The following is an 18,880-nucleotide window of genomic DNA, read 5'->3' on the forward strand; positions in this document are numbered from 1 at the left end:
TTTCTTTCACTCATGTGTGCAGGCACATTTTTGGCCACACTTCTGAGTAGCAAACTATGAAGTCTGAGTATGTATGAGCTGGGTTGAGTGTTCTTAATCCACTAAAGTAATTAACAATTAGGCTAACTGAATAAATTTTTTGATGAACAAAATCATTATTGGCTGCATGGTAATTGGGCATACATGGTAAGTTGTTGACATAAATGACTGATTGGTATCTCTTGTACACAGACAAAAAACAAACTCTGTGAGCTATTAGGAGAGAAGATGAGAAGGAATTGAAGGATGCAGAAGGCTGCTCTTTGTGCTTCCCAGGTTTCGGGATTCAGTAATAAAAAATAACAGCAGGAATAGAGAGTAACATTATTCAGTGTGTATAAGGTATCAAGCACTAAGTGACATATTTCATATAAATACCATATGTCATATCAAAACTTCATTCTATATTGATGCCATTCTATGACCACTTAAAAATGAAATGGAGCCACGAGATTGAAAAAATATGTGTTGAGGGGCATGGAGTCTGGATCTGGCTTCCAAGGAGTCAGTGATCCCCTTTTCCCTAGCACAGCACTCCCACAGATAGATTGTTCCCCGGTGGTCTCCCTCACATTTCCTCTTCCCACACTGCCATCCTTGGGTCTAGAGTGAAATGTCTGGGGTGGGAATTGATGGTCTGTTGGGGTAGGTGCTAGCCATTGTGATGATACGAGGTACAGGCCTCTGCCCTGTCCCCACCCACTCTTTCCCTAAGTAGCCCGAGAAAGGTGTTTGCAAAGCCAGGCTAAGCAGGGTTTGATTGCAAACCTCAGTTTAGGCCCCTAGTGATTCAATCTAGAATCTAGAGCAGGAGTCCGCAAACTATGGTCCACCAGACAAATCCAGCCTGGTGCCTGTTTTTTGTAAATAAAGTTTTATTGGAACACAACCATAATTATTTGTTCACTCTTATCTATTGCTGCCTTTGTAGGACATAGCAGAATTGGATAATTGCATCAGAGCCCATATGGCCTAAAGCCTAAAATATATACAGTCTGGCACGTTAAAGAAAATGTTTGCTGACCCCTGATCTAGGACATGTGGAAGGCTTCCTTTGCTCAGTTGGGAAGACCTCTGATAAAGGTGGTCTTAACTCAATTTAGAAAAGTACTATTCTGTCTATTCACTGTATCACTTTCTATGTGTGGAATCTTGCTTCTTTCAACATCATTACCACTATTTATGTGGCTAACACTGGATTAATCACTCTTAGACTAATTATTTCATTTACCGTTCATACAAGTCCCATGAGGTGTAGGCTATTAGTATTCCTGTGTTACAGATAAAGGAATTGGAGCTTGAAAGATGAAGTAATCTGCCCATAGGAGGAACTACTTTCTGTAAGGAAAAGGAACAAAAAAGATGAAGAGAGAATGTTTGTCCCACACACCAAGTGGGGAATTCAGAGAGAAGGCAAGAGGGAACTGGGCACATCATCGTGATTTGTGGAATGGAGGTTACTGGAGGGAGGGAGGTAACTGGGAAGCTCTGAGGAGTCTCATGGTCCAGACAGAAGACCAAAAGAAAGCAGGGAAACCATCACAGACTAAGTTCATTTGACTGCCCAAAGAAGATGACAGTCAGGCAGAAGCCGACCTTCAGCTCAGCAAGTAACTCCTGTCCCTGATGGATGGTGGCCAATGGAACATCCTCCATGAGAATCATATGACTAGCACCCATTTGGTCAAGAGAAGTCTTGTGCTCCTCCTAGGGGCATGTGACAAATTGCCTCATTGCTTCTTCCTTTATGAACAGCACTGATAAACACAAAGCACTATTTGGTAGGATTATATGCTCCTCAAGTCGCCTTCCCCTAACCCAATGAAAGGGCTTAGTGAGTTAAAGGACAGCTTCCTCAGTATTGTGCAGGAACCTGGCCATACCAACTGCATACCACCAGTAGAAGCTGGGCCTGTTTACAAGACAGAATGTCAGTCAAGAGCCTGGGTTCAAATGCTGCTCTACCACTTAATACAAGTTTTAATGTAGGATAAGTTAGGGAACATCCATACACCTTGGTTTTCTCTTCTGTTGTATGGATTAAGCAAAGTAGTACAGGTAAAGCACTTAGAAATATACATGAGTAAAAGTAGTAGTAGTAGTAGTAGTAGTAGTAGTAGTGGTAGTAGTAGTAGTAGTAATAGCAATAGTTATCCTAGTAATGTTCTATTAGTAGCAACAATAGAGCAGTAATAGCAAACCTGTATTGCATGCACCTATCGCTAGGACAATCAAGATGATCATACTGTCTTCATTGCTTCAATGGCCCTTTAACCAGAAGATCATATAAGCCTGCTTATATTACAAACTGAATTATCCTATCACTATTCTAACTCACTTTGTGTCTATATGCTGCCTTGCTTAGACCTCTTGCTCATTTCAAAATATGTTCTTCTCTGTAGAATAGTGTTCTACAGTCTTGTAGTGTAATGTTCTATACATAGATGTTCGGTTAAATATAATGTAGTCTTTTAAACCATAACAATAGAAAAATTAGAGATACTTTGCTGGAAAAAAAAAAAAACTATTCCAGGTGTTTCTAAAGAGCTATTTAGCTTTCAAACACCCATGGAAGAATATTTCTGAGAAATCTCTGAGCTCACATGGATAGCCCAAATGATGGCACTATTTACAAATTGACAAAAACACGTGAAAACCATGTTTATCTCTTTTCATTTCAGATTTTCCTCAGTATTCTACTAGGAGCTTTAAATCTTGGCAATGCTTCTTCTTGTCTGGAAGCCTTTGCAACTGGGCGTGCAGCGGCCACCAGCATTTTTCAGACAATAGACCGGGTATGTGAAAGCCGAAGTAAAGGCCATGAGCTGGTTGAGGGTGGGGAGAAAAATGCAGTTCTGAGGAATTTACACTCAATGTTAGGAAAAACGAGGGACTATTACAACGCCCTTAATTCAGCAGTACTTAATTAGGACTTCATGAGCCAGACCCCATACTTGGTTGGGACTGCAATAGTAAAATAGAACAAATAAGGCTCTTGCTCTCCTATCATATTGGAAAACAGACAATAAAGAAGTAAGCACATTTATGGATCGAGAGGATATTATGCTGAGTGAAGTAAGTCAGACAAAGACAAATACCATATGATTTCATTTATATAGAGAATCCCTATTTGCAAAGCAAATGGAAAACGAAAAAACAGAAACAGACTCATAAATACAAACAACAAACTGGTGGTTGCCAGAGAGGGGGATGGGGTGAAGGGGATAAACTGCCAGTTGTGAAATAAATAAGTCACCGGGATGAAAAGCCAATGATACCCTAATAATAGCCAGTGATAACCTAATAACTTTGTATGATGACAGAAGGTAGCTACACATATCTTGGTGAGCATTTGGTAGTGTAATTATTGAATCACTATGTTGTACACCTGAAACCAATCTTACTTCAGTGAAAGATAAAAGTTGGAAAAAGAAGTAAGTACATTCAAAGATAAGATAATATCAGTGCAATAAAGGAAATAAAATAGCATGGTAACAGTTGGGGTGAGGGGAGGAGTCATTAAGTGAGGGGAACCTCATCTCTGAGGGGGTAGTATTTGCGCTGAGAACCCCAGGAGAGTCAGCCATGCAAAGCAAGGCTTAGGGGAGGAGCAGTACTTGGGAAGTGAGAGCAGGGCGGTGATTCTGGAAGAGAGGCCTTCTGGTTGGTGAAAAATTGGTGAGTGCAGGGACCAAAAACAAGGTCAGTGTGTCAGAGCAGAGTGAGCAAGAGCACGGAGGCTGGAGAGAGAGAGGAAGGGGCCAGATCATGCAAAGCTTTAAGGCCAAGTTCGTAAGTCTGGATTATCTTCTAACTGTGACAGAAAGCTTCTACAAGCTTGTAAAGGATTCTGGTAGCCTAGCTAGGATTTCCCTGGTTATCTACTGAAGCACATTGGACGTCAGCTAGAAAGTCAAAATCCAAGAATAGAAGGGGGAAGACAGAAAGATGTTGTTCTTCCTCTGTGGCAGCCCTGGAAAGCCAGAGATATTTCTTTGGTCCCTTAAATATTCTATATTTATGAAGCATAAAACCTGCCTGAGGAAACTTCGTCACTTTATCTGTTTTATATTTGGAGGCTTCACATATTGCAGTATAAAACATATTGTTGAAAACCAAATAGGCACATTAAGATATCCAAATTCTACCTCATTCTTAGGGTTGTTATATGCTCAGGTAAGATGATGAGTCTAAAAGACCTTTGAAACTATTACAAAAAACCAAGGCATTTAAAAATTCCTTCATTATCTTTACTACAGACCCAAGAGGAAGAAAGTAGATTACACCATTGCCCTAGATAGAGATATGATGATGAGTTTCTCTCACAAGCTGGCCCTGGAGATGGCCCTCATTCTTGTCTGGTTAACTAGAATGGTTAAATTCTAGATTAGGCTCACTACTAACAACAACAGAGGTTAAATTCAGCCACTGAAAGTTGGTAGTATCTGAGGATACCACTTAAGAACATACAGTTAGTTTTAATCATCATTTACCATAGTACTCAGATGTAGAGTACAATTGGACCTCGGCTTAACTGACTAGTTGTGTGGCCTTAGGAAAGATACTTAACCTCTCTGAGAGTTCTCTACTTCCTTAAGCAAACAACTCAGCATAGTGCCTATCTAGTTAGGTTATAGTGACAATTACATAAGTGAAAAAACATATTAAATACCTTGTAAATTGTCTTCAATGGTATCTCAATAATATAATAATATATAATAATGTTAATATATTATGTGCTAATATAATTATAGATCAATACTGCATATTACATTATTTGTTACATAATATAATGTCATAGTAACATATCAACAAATGGTAGTAATTAAACTAATTATAATTATTTAATGTGAAGTTATGTATCAATTATAGGCATTGTATTTCATATTGATCATAATTAATTATATATTTATTCTTTGTGTATGTTCTCTATTAATATATTATATATGTAATAGAACATACTAATACTATTCATATCTAGTAATATAATATCTCATATTAATATCTCAGTAATTGTTAGAATTATTACTATTATTAATAAATATTTAATGTGGAAGCAACTTTGTTGCAGTGTTTTACCTGGTGATTGTTCTGTTTTATCAGTAAATTCAAACCAAGTTGGACAATAAATGTATATATATTTGTTGCTGCTATATTCCTTTATACTCTACTCCAGAAACCCATCATTGACTGCATGTCAGAGGATGGTTACAAGTTGGATCGAATTAAAGGTGAAATTGAATTCCATAACGTGACCTTCCACTATCCTTCCAGACCGGAGGTGAAGGTATGTGTTTCTCCGGGAACAACAGCACTTTTCTTCTTCAATGATTCATACCCAGGGCCACAAATTACTTGTTTTTCTGAAGGATAGCTGTTCTCAGGAAAAAGAGCAGAAGCACATTTCTCTAGAAGTTCCCTTAGGCATCACGTCATTTCTCAGGCACAAGTCCCATTCCTTTGTAATAACGAAAACGTGCCAGTCCCTCCAGGGAGGACACGGTCTGGCAGCCCGTTCCGGTTAGGTCAGGTTAGGTATGAGCCTCTGTTGAAATGAATGGCAGGGCCCGTCATTGTAAGCATGAGCTGAATAAACTGCCAGGCAATCAGAACAATCCAGAAGTACAGATGCGCAAGGCAGGACACTGCGTGGGTAGGGCATTTCTGGCAAAGAGAAGCTGCTGCCTTTGCAGTTTTTCACTTCCTATCGGTAAGTTCACAAGGGTCACTGGATCAGTCTTTGGAGGAAAGGTAATCTTGGGGCTCCCTGCTCTTGGGCTGTGTCTTGGGCTGGATGACTGCCCAGGGCACATGAGGAAAAATATTTAGTTTTACTGCACCTACAGAGCGAGTATGTTTAAAGGCAATTTGCTCTATAGGAAAATTAGCATCTACTCTCCTTGCATAGGTTGACTTTGAAATGAGACTTTTTCCTAATTTTTAACAGAATACCTTTAGCCACACTTTCTTAATATTTCTGTTATAGGAACTAAATCCCATGCAACTTAATTCTGATACTCTATACCTAAAACATAGGTAAACACATACATACAAACATACACACATACATTAGACATACCTATATAAAACATAGGTACCTATATATTCTGATTAAATTGCCGAAGTATATTTTTTATTACTGTTACATATATCATATTACTGTTACATATCAGTAACATATGAAAACATTCAATGTCACAACATATGTCAAAGTACCTTGTGAAAGAGAAGCCGCAAGGCAGTACCCAGTAAAGATTTTCTAATGGATGGCTAAAAGCTTGCTTTATAATATCTGTTCAGAACCAGCTCATAATAGCTGTTTCATAAATACCAGTTGAATTAAAACACATTTGTTTCATTTCTCTTTTATCCTCTATTCCCCACACCAGTAGTTTGTTTTAATAAAATCTTCTTAACTTACACCTATATGTACTTAGTTAGCCCTGCTGGAGGACTGACCACACTGGGCTATAATGAGGGAAAGCAGTGCCTGCCTTCCCTGGGGGAGGTTACAGTCTAGTAAGTGAAAGTCTATTTGCAAGCCTGACTGTCCGGTGTGAAATGAAATACGTGTGGGATTTTGTCACACAAAGGACCCTAAAACCCCTTTACCTAATAAGTATAAAAATCACCACTGACTTGGTGAAAATATCCAACAGATGCTTATGAAAGCTTCCTATTCTTCCCTTTCTAGACTTAACAACATTCAGTCTCGATATTTAACAGTGCTTTAAACTTAACAAATGTACCATGAACATTTGTTAGGGAAAGTTTTCCAGATACTACGTTCACACACAATACAAGTGTAGGACAGCTTAAAATTTGTGAATTAATTTGTTGTTAATCTATGATCAGTAAATTAGTACTATATTTCGAACTTAATGGTTTTCTTTCCTTAACTAATTGGGATAGTCTCTTTGAGGCATCCTAGCATATCAGAAGTGTTTGTTTGTTTTTAAAGATTTTACTTACTTATTTGTCAGAAAGAGCACATGCAGGAGGTACAGCAGGTGGAGGGAGAATGAGGCTGATGCAGGGCTCGATCCCAGGACCCTGGGATAGTGATCTGAGCTAAAGGCAAACACTTAACTGACCGAGCCACCCAGGTGACCTATCAGAAGTGTTTTAAATGTGGGTTCTGGAGCATACTTTTAAAAGTTGGTGTAGTCTATTTACTACACCAGTGTTACCACACATCATTTGCTTCCTTGGGTGCCACTCTCAGTTTATTAATGAGCAATGTGCTAAATGCTAAAACCTCATCATAGGCACTCTTTACTGATTTTCTGGCTATTGATGGATATTGATAGTTACTGTTTTGAGGGCATAAGTAAACACGTACAGAGTATCCTCACAAAGCTTCCTAACTTACAAGTCTAATTGCTGACAATCTGACCATTGTTCTTTTCTTTTCTTTACAGATTTTAAACAACCTCAGCATGGTCGTTAAATCAGGGGAAGTGACTGCTGTGGTAGGACCCAGCGGATCCGGGAAAAGCACAGCCCTGCAGCTTATTCAGCGTTTCTATGACCCCAGTGAAGGCATGGTGTGTGTCTTGCAGCAATCTCTCAATACAGGGGAATGGGAGAGTGCAAATGGAGATACATTGGTCAAACGCAAAGGCCTCGCATACACTGAGACCATCTGGATGCACGCAGAGTTGACTTACTGAGTTCTTGACTGAATGGAATGGACTAATTCCCTGCATGGTGGTCACGGAACGTGAACAACTAGCCCGTTCGCTCAGTGATCTGCACACACGTTCAAAATGGTGTTGCTGCCTCGCCAGTGAACTCACATTTCCATTTCTTTCTCTGTATTGTAACAAAATCATTATTGTGCCTTCAAGTTTTCTAAACCCTAAGTATAGGAGAGGTTGCATGGCTAGAATGAACAAATTGATTGTTGGCTGCTTTGAGAATTTAGGTGTTAAAGAAAAATCATATAATTTCACAAACTACTTCGTTTCTTTTCTCCTTGTGTTTATTTGCCTGTAGACATAGACCCAAACTAAGAAAATAAATATCCATCATTGTCATTTGTTGATTACATATGTCAAATACTTTATGAAAATGATTGCTTATTTTCAAAATGAGCCCCAAGGTATATATGCTCATTTTGTAAATAAAGAAAGCAGAGTCAAGAGAGATGGACACTTGCCCCTGATTTAAACCCAGGTCCCTTAAATGTCAAAGGCTCTACTCTTTCTACACTCTCAAAGTTGTTCTTGTCAAAATCTCCTTGATGCCTTGAGATAGACTCATTTGAGTCTATATCAAGCGGCTTCAAAGTCAGGTGTTCCCCGACATGGGTGCTCTGTTACACTGACATGACTAACACGATGGAATTCCTTTCGATGGACCATTCATCCTACAGGTATTCTTTGTACATACCAGCACAACTATACTCTGAATACATAGAAATCATGGTCTCTTGGTGTAAGATTTTTACTTTTTTGCTAATAGTGGTTTTTGCTTATCCCACTTACGGTTTCAATTACGTTTGAACACCAAAGTGTTATTTGATGAATCTTTCCAGAAAGTAAGAGTTACTGTAAAGTATGCCTGCAAGATAGGGACCATTTCTTATTTTCTTGGTAGCTTTTGAAGTCCATTTTTGGTGATAAGTCAAAAGATAATAAAAACATACAAAATACGGTGAATAACTGACCTGACTCCATTGAAAAATTTAAAATCTTCCCATTCCTGGGCCAATCATGTTACATTAAATGACCTTTACATCATTTGTGTTTTTACAACTAATTGTTCTACAGCTAGACTTGATTTCAACTCTACATCGTCATTCCAATGTAAATAACCTCATTATAGGAGGAATCATCTGTTAAAATCTTGCGGGTCTCTATTATTTTTCCTCATAGGACAAGTAAACATAACATTTTCATTCAGAACCCTGAAAGATTCCAAGAGATGTGATGTTGTGCTCATGTTCTCTAGGTGACTTTGGATGGCCATGATATTCGCTCTCTTAATGTTCAATGGCTTAGAGCTCAGATTGGGATAGTGGAGCAAGAGCCTGTTCTGTTCTCTACCACCATCGCAGAGAACATTCGCTATGGCAGAGAGGATGCAACGATGGAAGATATCGTTCGAGCTGCCAAGGCAGCCAATGCCTACAACTTCATCATGGACCTGCCACAGGTACCCCCCCCCCCCCAGACCCTCGTTCCAGCGGGGGAACCCAGAAGTTGTAAAAGGAAAGAAAAAGTCCCAAATCCCAAATTATTAAATTCTTAATGCCATGTTAGGTTGCATTCCTGGAAATGTATCATGAGTTTTCCCCTTTGCCTGAAAGCATATTGTTGTCTATATATTAAAAATCTACCAAACAGGGAACTTCCTTTTAAACGCTCCCTTTGACAAGGGCACAGTCTTCTTACTCCATCTGTTAAGCATTTGTCCAGGCAACTGATAAATTTGTTATGTGGCAATGACTTGCACAATGCTCGTGGATGCCTACCAATGTCATTGTTCTTTCATTGCCTTGTGCTTGAACAGCTAATACTGTGGCCTCAGTATTGTATCTCGCATATTCAAAAACTCCTCATTTGTCTTCATTTTAAACAATGATAACAAAAACCAACTCTGTATTATTATACGTATTTTATGGCCAATGGTCTGCTAAGTCAAAGAAGAGCTCTTATAACCAGTTAACATATATGTAGTGCTTACTACCTACCAGACACTGTTCTGAGCACTTTACATCTCATTTAACACTCACAACCATCCTGTTGGCAGCTACTATTACTATTTTCATCTGTAAAGAGAAAACCAAGTTTCCAAGAGGCCAAATAACTTAATCAAGGCATGAGAGTCAAAGTTCACACCCATGTGGTCTGGCTCCAGAGTCTGCGTTCTAGATCATTGCCTATTTGGTCTTTTGGATTACCTGTGCGAATAGGATTACAGCTCTGAGTATGATAGAGTCCAGTGGTAAAGAGTATAAAGCTTTGAAATCAGACTGCCTCCATGAAACTCCCAGCTCCTCCATTTGCAAGCTCTATAAACTCGGGCTAGTTACTCTAACCCCTTACACCCCAGCATTTCCTTACCCATTGATTGAGGGGAACAGCATTACCTGCCTCGTGGGGCATCTGGGAGGACTAACGAGGTAATATGTGTGAAGAGCTTAACTTCATGCATTGTACATGGTAAGTGCCCAACTCATGTTGGCTAATAATAAACAAGACAAGAGCCTGACATCATTGTGACATTCCAATATAATGCTAGACATGAAAGATACTCAATAACTTTTTGCTGTCAGTGGTAATGACTATACAACTAGTTTGATCTTTCATTTGCAATACAAAGATAGTGTTAATGTTGTGTTTTTCTGTGTTGCTTAGCTAGAAAAAAGAAGGAAGAATTTGGTAAGTGCTTTAACCCTTTAAAATGGGTTTTCAGGACCCTGATCAACTTTTGCTTTGGTGGAAACTTTTTATTTTTTTTAAGTAGGCTCTGTACCCAGTGTGGTACCCAATATAGAGCTTGAACTCAAGACCCTGAGATCAAGACCTGAGCTGAGATCAAGAGCCAGATGCTTAACTAGCTGAGCCAACCAGGCTCCCCTTCATTGGTGAAAACATTTTATTTCAAGTTGAGCTAGAGAGAAGCATTTATACAATCCAGTGAAGCTGGAAATAAAAGAATGAATTAATTTCTTTTTTTTTCTTTCAAATACTTTATTTGTTGATTTGGCAGAGAGAGAGAACACAAGCAGAGGGAGCAGTAGAGGGAGAGGGAGAAGCAGGAGCCCTGATGAGCAGAGAGTCTGAGCAAGACTCCAACCCAAGACCCTGGGATCCTGACCTGAGCTGAAGGCATATACTTAACTGACTGAGGCACCCAGGTGCCCCCCAAATGGATCAATTTCTTTTTCTTACACACAAATATTGATTAGATAGTAACCTGTTTCAGGAAACAGTATTTCTTTCAGTGAAATTTGGTCCTGTGAAAAGTCATGCTTGAGAAGGAAGCTAGAAAGGATCTTGTAATAATCCCTGCCAAGAGCCATCAAATTGTTCCTCTTCATTACTGTTGTTACCTTCTTCCTAGCAATTTGACACTCTTGTTGGAGAAGGAGGAGGCCAGATGAGTGGTGGCCAGAAGCAAAGAGTAGCCATTGCCAGAGCCCTTGTCCGGAACCCCAAGATCCTGCTTTTGGACATGGCCACCTCAGCACTGGACAACGAGAGTGAAGCCATGGTGCAAGAGGCGCTCAGTAAGGTTTGTTGAAAGTCTGAATTCATTTTTCAAGACCATGTGAAAATGTGCTATAGGAAAGGCAGCTTGCTGAGAGGAGGCTTGGGGGTGGGGTGGTGGGCTGGGAAGAACAGAATGGAGATGGGGAGGGAAAGAGAAGGACTATCTGGGTCAGTGTCTCCAGTCTATGTAGAAACTACTGACTGACTAGAATGTTCCTCACAGTTGAATAGAAGTCAGTTTGGCTTGCGAAAGCTACAAATATAAATTTTAAATCTTATTAAATCTAACTTACGTGATTTCAAAAAATTTCCATTTTGATTTTAGCTGTTGATTAATAGCAGCAACTGGACCAACATGTGGGGTGTTCACGGCTTTGATAAAGTGCAGTGGCCTTTTCTAATATCTGCAGAGGACCTGTTTGAGGATTTTCCCAAGGACCCAGGATCTGATCACTTGTGGATTCTGAGACCATCCAAATGTCAATGTCAGCTCTTACTGTTAGGGTTAACAGTGCACTGTACATTCCTGCAGATCCAGCAGGGACATACGATCATTTCGGTGGCTCATCGCCTGTCCACAGTCAGAGCTGCAGATGTCATTATTGGTTTTGAACATGGTACAGCAGTGGAAAGAGGCACCCATGAGGAGCTGTTGGAAAGAAAAGGAGTCTACTTCACTCTAGTGACTTTGCAGAGTCAAGGCGATCAGGCTGTCAATGTCGAAGGCACAAAGGGCAAGTGTCTTTTCCATTACACATGTACAGTCTTGAAAGCATTATGTTTGTTAGCTCTCATGGTTTCAGGGATTTCTATATATTTTTATATACACTGTCTTATTTGTTCTCCCTAAAGCCCTCGAGGCATATTATAGAGATGATAAGAGAAAAAAACAAAAGCTCAGGAGGTTCAGTTACTTGATCAAGTCAGAGAGCTAAAACCCAGGTTTTGTGGGCAGACGATCTTGATTCCATCCCTCTTGTGCCCCCCTCCCCACTTTGCAAATAAGAAAGCTTTCTTAGAGCACCCTGTGCCCAGTAGGACCTCTATTCTTACTGATTGAGTAAATTAACCAATGACTAAACACTGGAATGCCTATTTTCACTAAAGCAGATAGATACGTCAGGCCCTAGCGCATCTTTCTTTTTCAGTCTGAATTTTCAGATTTGATAACTTATCCCAGCTTACATCGATCAACCACTCCAAACGACGTTCTCCACCACATCACCTATCAATTCATGCACCAAAGGGTGAATGAAGGGTTTCCCCTTCATTTTTTTTTTTTTAATTAGCCATGCTATCAGATATCTATTTGTTGGAGATAATACATGGGGTATCACACTGTTCCAATGATTTAATCCTGCTGAGTATTTTCTTAAGTTTGTTTGTTTGTTTATTTATTTATTTAAGTAATCTCTACGCCCAGTGTGGGGCTGGAACTCAAGACCCCATGTTCAAGAGTTGCATGCTCTTAGAACTGAGTCAGCCAGGCACCCCCTGCTGAGTATCTTGACATTTTATTTTTGTTAGAATGTGCTGGATAAGTGCTAAGGTTTGTTTTTTTTTGTTGTTGTTTGTTTGTTTGCTACAACAAAGTTAATAGAATGTTTTAGCATCAGACATAATAAAGATAGGCTAAGCAAGCATAGTAAGTTTTCTTTTGATATGGTTCTCCTTATTGCATACACTAAGGAATGGTTCCTGTTGTGTTGAATAGGGGAAGATGAAACTGATGGGGCCTCACTTGACAGCAAACAGACCTTTTGCAGAGGGAGCTACCAAGCTAGTTTAAGGTAAGCTGAAGCCATTGTCACATTTTAAGGTTTTAAAATATTCTTAGGAGCCCTCCGCACCTATGGTCCTCGGGCAATATCTCAGGTACAACCTGGAGATCCTTGAGCTTAGCCCCAGGTTTCCTGTACTATGAACATGCAAATGAACCCTTGAATGCTATATTGACATTTCCATTCCCAGTTTAAGGGGAATTTTTTTTTAACTTTGGCTACTTATTATGCGTAGGGTCATGATAGAGCTGCTTTATAATTAAAATGTTGTTAATTGAGCTTAGAAAGCGTATTTAAAAAATCTGTTGGGTCTTGGCCCCTTGATCTAACCATGGTATAGAGCCCTGTTTTACATGGAGGTGAAGTTGCAGCCTTAGGTCCATTCTTTCGCCTGCTGAGCTGCAATTGAATTACAAATGTTCCTGCTTCCAGAGCGACCAGTCTGAATTCAAATCATTCCTTAACTAGAGGAAATAAGAAATATATTTTTTTAGCATTTGAGAAGAATTTCTTTAGACCCCAGCTATTTATTTTCTTATGGCTGAATATAAAAGTATTGACTTTCATCCTGACTTAAGAATTTCAGTAAATAGTTCTTTAATGTTGAAAGTGTGCATATTAAGAAGGATTCTGCTCAAGAGTATCTGTCTCTCCTCATGAAAACATTACTTATTATTTTTTTCCCCTAAGTTAGGAGGTTGTAAATAATGGGTGACAGCTGATTTCCTTACTCTTGCATTTACAATTTCTAGGATATTTAATTCAAGGCTGTACTTCGGGTAAAGGCTCAGTTATAAGACTTGCCCTTTCAAGGTAATATATTGCTTATTGAAAACTGGTTTAAAGAGGCTTAAAATAAAACATTTAGGTAACAACTCCTAGTAATTCAAACACAGATTTATTTTTAATACTCAAAGAATAATGTATAGTGTTGTTGAATCACTATGGTGCACACCTGAATCTAATGTAATTATGTTTCAACTATACTAAAAAAAAAAAAAAAAGAGCAGTTCATAGAGCTTATGCGTAGGGTTTTTATTTTTCCTTTTGAGAATAAGTCTATTCATAAAAATTTCAAGAAATGCTGGTTTTATCAAATTTATTGAATTTGGAAAACAATAAAGCAATAGTTTCAAGTTACTTTGGAAGGTAAAAATTTAAAAATTTACCAAAATTATTAGGTGATTTTTACAGATATTAGGCATTATGTTTAACCATTTTCTCTTATTGGAAGAAAAAAATTATAAGGGTCATTAGAATCACAATCTGAAAATACTATCTTCTTAAACACAGAAAATGGCTAGGCACCTCTTTTGATTGCAAAGAGGAAGTGATCAATATATTCATGGTCATGTCAACAAGAAAATAAATATATATATATATATATATATATATATATTTTTTTATTCATTTGACAGACAGAGATCACAAGTAGGCAGAGAGGCAGGTAGAAAGAGGAAGGGAAGCAGGCCCCCTGCTGAGCAGAGAGCCTGATACAGGCCTCTATCCGATCCCAGGACCCTGAGATCATGACCTGAGCGTAAGGCAGAGGCTTTAACACCCTGAGCCACCCAGGCACCCGGAAAATAAATATTTTCTTAACTTTTCAGATGAATAAAATTCTATTTGTTCTAAATAGTTTACTTACAGTTTATTATTAGGATCAAATAACCATTTTTAATATAAATATTTCCTATATGGTTATTCTCACAAATTATACATTTTGGTGACTAGGATGAGAAATCCAGAAATACAATCTACACCCAGAAAGTAGCTATTAACCTCCTGCAGAGAAAGATTTATAAGTTTGAATAAGAAGGTCTGTTAAAAATATCTCATTGTATATGCTGACAGATTTTTTTTGCTAAAAAATGACTAAATTAAATGTTAATTTATATCTTATTTCCTTGGCTTTGGTCTTTCTGACAGCTCAGTCTCTCTTTAGTAATATATTTTAGGTTCAAGAACAATTTAATGGATAAGAGTAACTAATTTCCTGAAATAATAATGATGAAAGAGAGAGAGAACGTGGGAGAGTTATTTAGTCCCCAAATTAGCTGTTTTTATTTGAGGAGAGAAGTGGTACACAGCTTCTGAGAAGGGGACTGGCCCACGTGGTCAGTTTCTTTTTTTTTAAAAAGACATTATTTATTTATTTGACACTGAAAGAGAGAGAGAGAAAAAGAGAGAGAGCACAAGCAGGGAGAGCAGCAGAGGAAGAGGGAGAAGCAAGCTCCCCACCGAGCAGGGAGCCCAATGTGGGACTCCATCCCAGGACCCTGGGATCATAATCTGAGCTGAAGGCAGACACTGAGCTGACGGAGCCACCCAGGCGTGTGATAGAATTCTAACTCTGGTGCTTATGGTGGACCAGAGGGAGCTGGCAGGTGGGCCCAGGGTTTCCATGGGACAGCCCATGCTAGAGAGGTGGAAAGGTCTGCCAAATAGGGAAAGAAAGAGAGACTTAAGAAATATAAGAGTCAGGTAGTAGAAATCGGAAGCGACAAGGATGTGTTTTGCCATGCTCATAATTGGGAAGACATCAGCCATGTTTCCTTTTCCATACACTCTACCATGGCTTCCAATGCTCTTAGCGTCTCTCTAGGCCCATGACCTTACATCTCAGCCCCACCATGCACTCTGCTCTGTCCAGTTGACACATGCCCATTCCTCGTGCATGCTGAAGACTTCTTGACCTTAGGGAACTAACTCAAAGAAGCGACTCTACCGCTGGAGAGTCTCAGGCCAGGTGGGAGGCGGTTGAGGTGTCCCAGATGGCATTTTGATAGCAGGGAGGTGGGATGAGGAGTGGGTTCAGGCCCAATCATTATGAGGTTTGGCAAGAGTGGGAATGTGCAAGAGCAAGGAAGAGGAAGGACTCAAGACACACACACCCGCTGCACCTGGGTGACTAAGAGGGTGGCGGTGCCACTAACAGGATGTAGGAACAAAGCAGAGGAATGAACGGATGTGTTGGTGCTTCCTCAGGGGCCTAGTTGAGCAGGTATAATAGGCAAGTGCCTATTGGTCTTTGTCTAACTTCACTTGTATACAAACGAGGGAGAGGGATTTGTGGGTGGGTCCATCTAGCTCCTCGGCTCTGGCTCTCTTTTTACGCCTTCTTACTTCAGATGAGGTGTTTTGATAATGTAACAACCTCCACTCATCTTCAGCTTGCCTCTATGACTTTCTCCCTCTCCCTCTGCTGCTCCCCCTGCTTGTGCTCTCTCCACATCCCCCACCCCCTGCCAAATAAGCAAATAAAATCTTTAAAAAGAAGAAGAAGAAGAAGAAGAAGAAGAAGAAAATCTTAGTAGGGGCCCCATTTTCCTCCTATTAGCTCATTTGTATCCAGGTCGCCTTACACTAGAGTAAACATCAGGTGTAACTAGAGAGAGAAAGGTTTCCGAAACTACAACCTACAACCAAAAGAAGGTAAAGGGGCTGGTCTGTTGCCATGGTAGCAATCAGTCAACCACGTGGATTCCGAATGGATTTGAATCTTGGACTTTTTGTTGGTAGACGGGTGGGGCAGCTTTCCTCTCCTTCTCTCCCTCCCTCCTTGAGCACCCTCTGAATCAGAGTCTAGGTCAGGGTCAAATTTAAACAGCTACACTGCAGGAAGAGTTCTGCGAAATCTAACAAGCCTGGTTGCAATGTTACCTGCAAACTTTTCTGTTTATTTGACTTCTGTGACATAAGTCAGTCCTGTTCCAACTTGCCCATAACCTACGGACTCTCATATTTCTGTTTATTTTCAGAGCTTCCATCCGAGAACGCTCCAAGTCTCAGCTTTCTTACCTGGTGCACGAACCTCCGTTAGCTGTTGTAGATCACAAGTCTACTTATGAAGAAGACAGAAAGGTCAGGCACTAGTTGCTCTGGGGAGCAGAGGCAGTCTTTCCTGGGGACTACTGCATGACCTTTAAACTTGAGAATATGAATTTCCAAGGCACAGATCCAGTAATGTTCACTAAGTCAGATTAAATGGGAGAACCCATGAGGATGTGATGAAAACTCTAAATTCTACACAATGTATTAAAAGAAATGCAGAGAAATTAATTACTGTAAGGACATCTGGTAACTGAAACTGGACTATAACGGTTAATCGATAGTTTTCAGATGAACCATCGAAACAGACACAGACAAATTACATGTGTTTAGATTATTTGATCATATATGTACAATTTTAAGAGTTTTTAAGAATACCTGAAAAACAATTTCTCTCAAATTTTTAAATCTTCTTAAATTATAACAACCTTGGCAGAAGTGCATATTCCCCGGAGGTATTTGAGAACATTAGCCCTTATACAAGGTATCGCAATTTTTGAATGAACAGAGGTTAAATACGTTTTATGGACAGTTGTTTACCTCTCATAGTTTTACCATAACTTTTTTAGGATACATCTAAAATTAACACTATTAATGTTAATATAGTTCAAAACAACACCAAAAATTGAAAGAAACAGGAGAGGAATCAACAGACACAGCAATATTTCTCCTAAGGATGCAGGTCCTCAAAGCTGTCTTGGGCATCTTACCTTCACAGCAGGCGCCCATCATTCCCCTCCCCAAAGCCTTTCCTAATATCTGCACTTCATTCTCCCGCTGAGAGTCTCACTTTCAACCCCCCACTAACTCTTCATTTGAACCCTTTCATGACAGTTTTCTTATTGAGTCTCATTTGGGGTCTTATTCCTTTACTTAATTACAGCTTCTTAAAAGTAGTGACTATATATTATTTGTGTTTGTATCCCCTTGGGCACTTAGGCCAATGCCTCATTAGGCTATCAGGAGATTCTAAAACTAGGATGAAAAATTGAATTTCTACAGTTCAGTAAAGCTGAAACCGTAAGATTTATCGAAGCAAGCAAGTCAAGGAATATTTCAATTACAAGCACATCCATTATGCATCATGTCATCTCAAACTGTCTTTAAAAAATTTTAAATGAGAATCTGTTTTGGAAATAATTATAAACCTTTGTTCACAGTGACAAATGTGGAATAAAGTATAGTCTTCCTTATGATGTTATGACTATGACAGAAGGATTATGAAGGCTTTCTTGGTTCTAATCATTAGGAATGAATACATGGATGTCTCAATATCCAGTGGAGTTGGTTTAAACAAATTTCATAGAGAAACACTTTTTTCTCAGGAGCAGCAGAGAGAGAAAACACATTTAGCAAACATGGTTGTTTACTGCATCTTGCCATTAAGGACTCAGCTCTTTTTCTAGATCTAGAGATAGGTATTTCATTTATTTGCATGGTGCTGCCTTTAACAACAACAAGATGCCTTATATAAGTAGTCTAGTCAAGCTCCACGGGACAAAGAAACAAACGCTACATTGAGATTTCAAATGTAAGGGTACCAATCATACTTGAATTCTGCATTATGGTTTGTTTTTCTAGCTTCTGTAACTATTTGACAACAAAAGCAAGACAGAAAGGAAGGAAGGAGGGAGGAGGGAAGAAGAGACGGGAACAGGGGAGAAAGAAAGGAAAAATGGAAGGAAGGGAGGAAGGAGAAGAAGAAAATCTAATTCTGCTCTTGCTGTTGAAACTGGCAGGTGGCCCCGCACAGCTACAGAGACAGATTCCTGGAGATCTGGAGATCAGATTGCCGCAGGGTTTTCATGATATGGAGGAAACCTAGAAAGGAACCATTTAAATAAGAGGAAACCTAAATCAAATATACAGACCAGTTTTAGAGAAGTAAAAATGCTCTATAGAATAGTCTACTTCTCGGTGTTGTAAATTAGAATGGAATAATCAACTCATGTGAATGTAAATCAATGTCATGTTTAAAAGATGTCACTTCCTATTCTCTCTCCAGTG

At 39.3% G+C, this 18,880-nt stretch overlaps 1 protein-coding gene and 1 long non-coding RNA gene across 3 annotated transcripts in view; one reads left to right on the top strand and one right to left on the bottom strand.

The window, feature by feature from the left end:
- Positions 1–18,880, top strand: part of ABCB11 (ATP binding cassette subfamily B member 11) — a 97,469-nt gene that overhangs the window by 47,453 nt on the left and 31,136 nt on the right. For both annotated transcript variants that reach the window (XM_004744016.2, XM_013052044.2), the window contains 8 exons: positions 2,721–2,834; positions 5,216–5,326; positions 7,461–7,586; positions 8,995–9,198; positions 11,113–11,283; positions 11,794–11,995; positions 12,976–13,051; positions 16,804–16,906. In XM_004744016.2, coding sequence (XP_004744073.1) covers positions 2,721–2,834; positions 5,216–5,326; positions 7,461–7,586; positions 8,995–9,198; positions 11,113–11,283; positions 11,794–11,995; positions 12,976–13,051; positions 16,804–16,906 — 1,107 coding nt within the window. The remainder of the gene's footprint in view (positions 1–2,720; positions 2,835–5,215; positions 5,327–7,460; positions 7,587–8,994; positions 9,199–11,112; positions 11,284–11,793; positions 11,996–12,975; positions 13,052–16,803; positions 16,907–18,880) is intronic.
- The window catches only part of LOC123387990, a 34,673-nt gene that overhangs the window by 9,462 nt on the left and 6,331 nt on the right, over positions 1–18,880 (bottom strand). The gene's annotated exons all lie outside the window — the stretch shown is intronic.

The sequence above is a fragment of the Mustela putorius genome, unplaced genomic scaffold (assembly GCF_011764305.1).
Source record: "Mustela putorius furo isolate JIRA1106 unplaced genomic scaffold, ASM1176430v1.1 tig00003869_pilon_pilon_pilon, whole genome shotgun sequence".
NCBI lineage: Eukaryota > Metazoa > Chordata > Mammalia > Carnivora > Mustelidae > Mustela > Mustela putorius.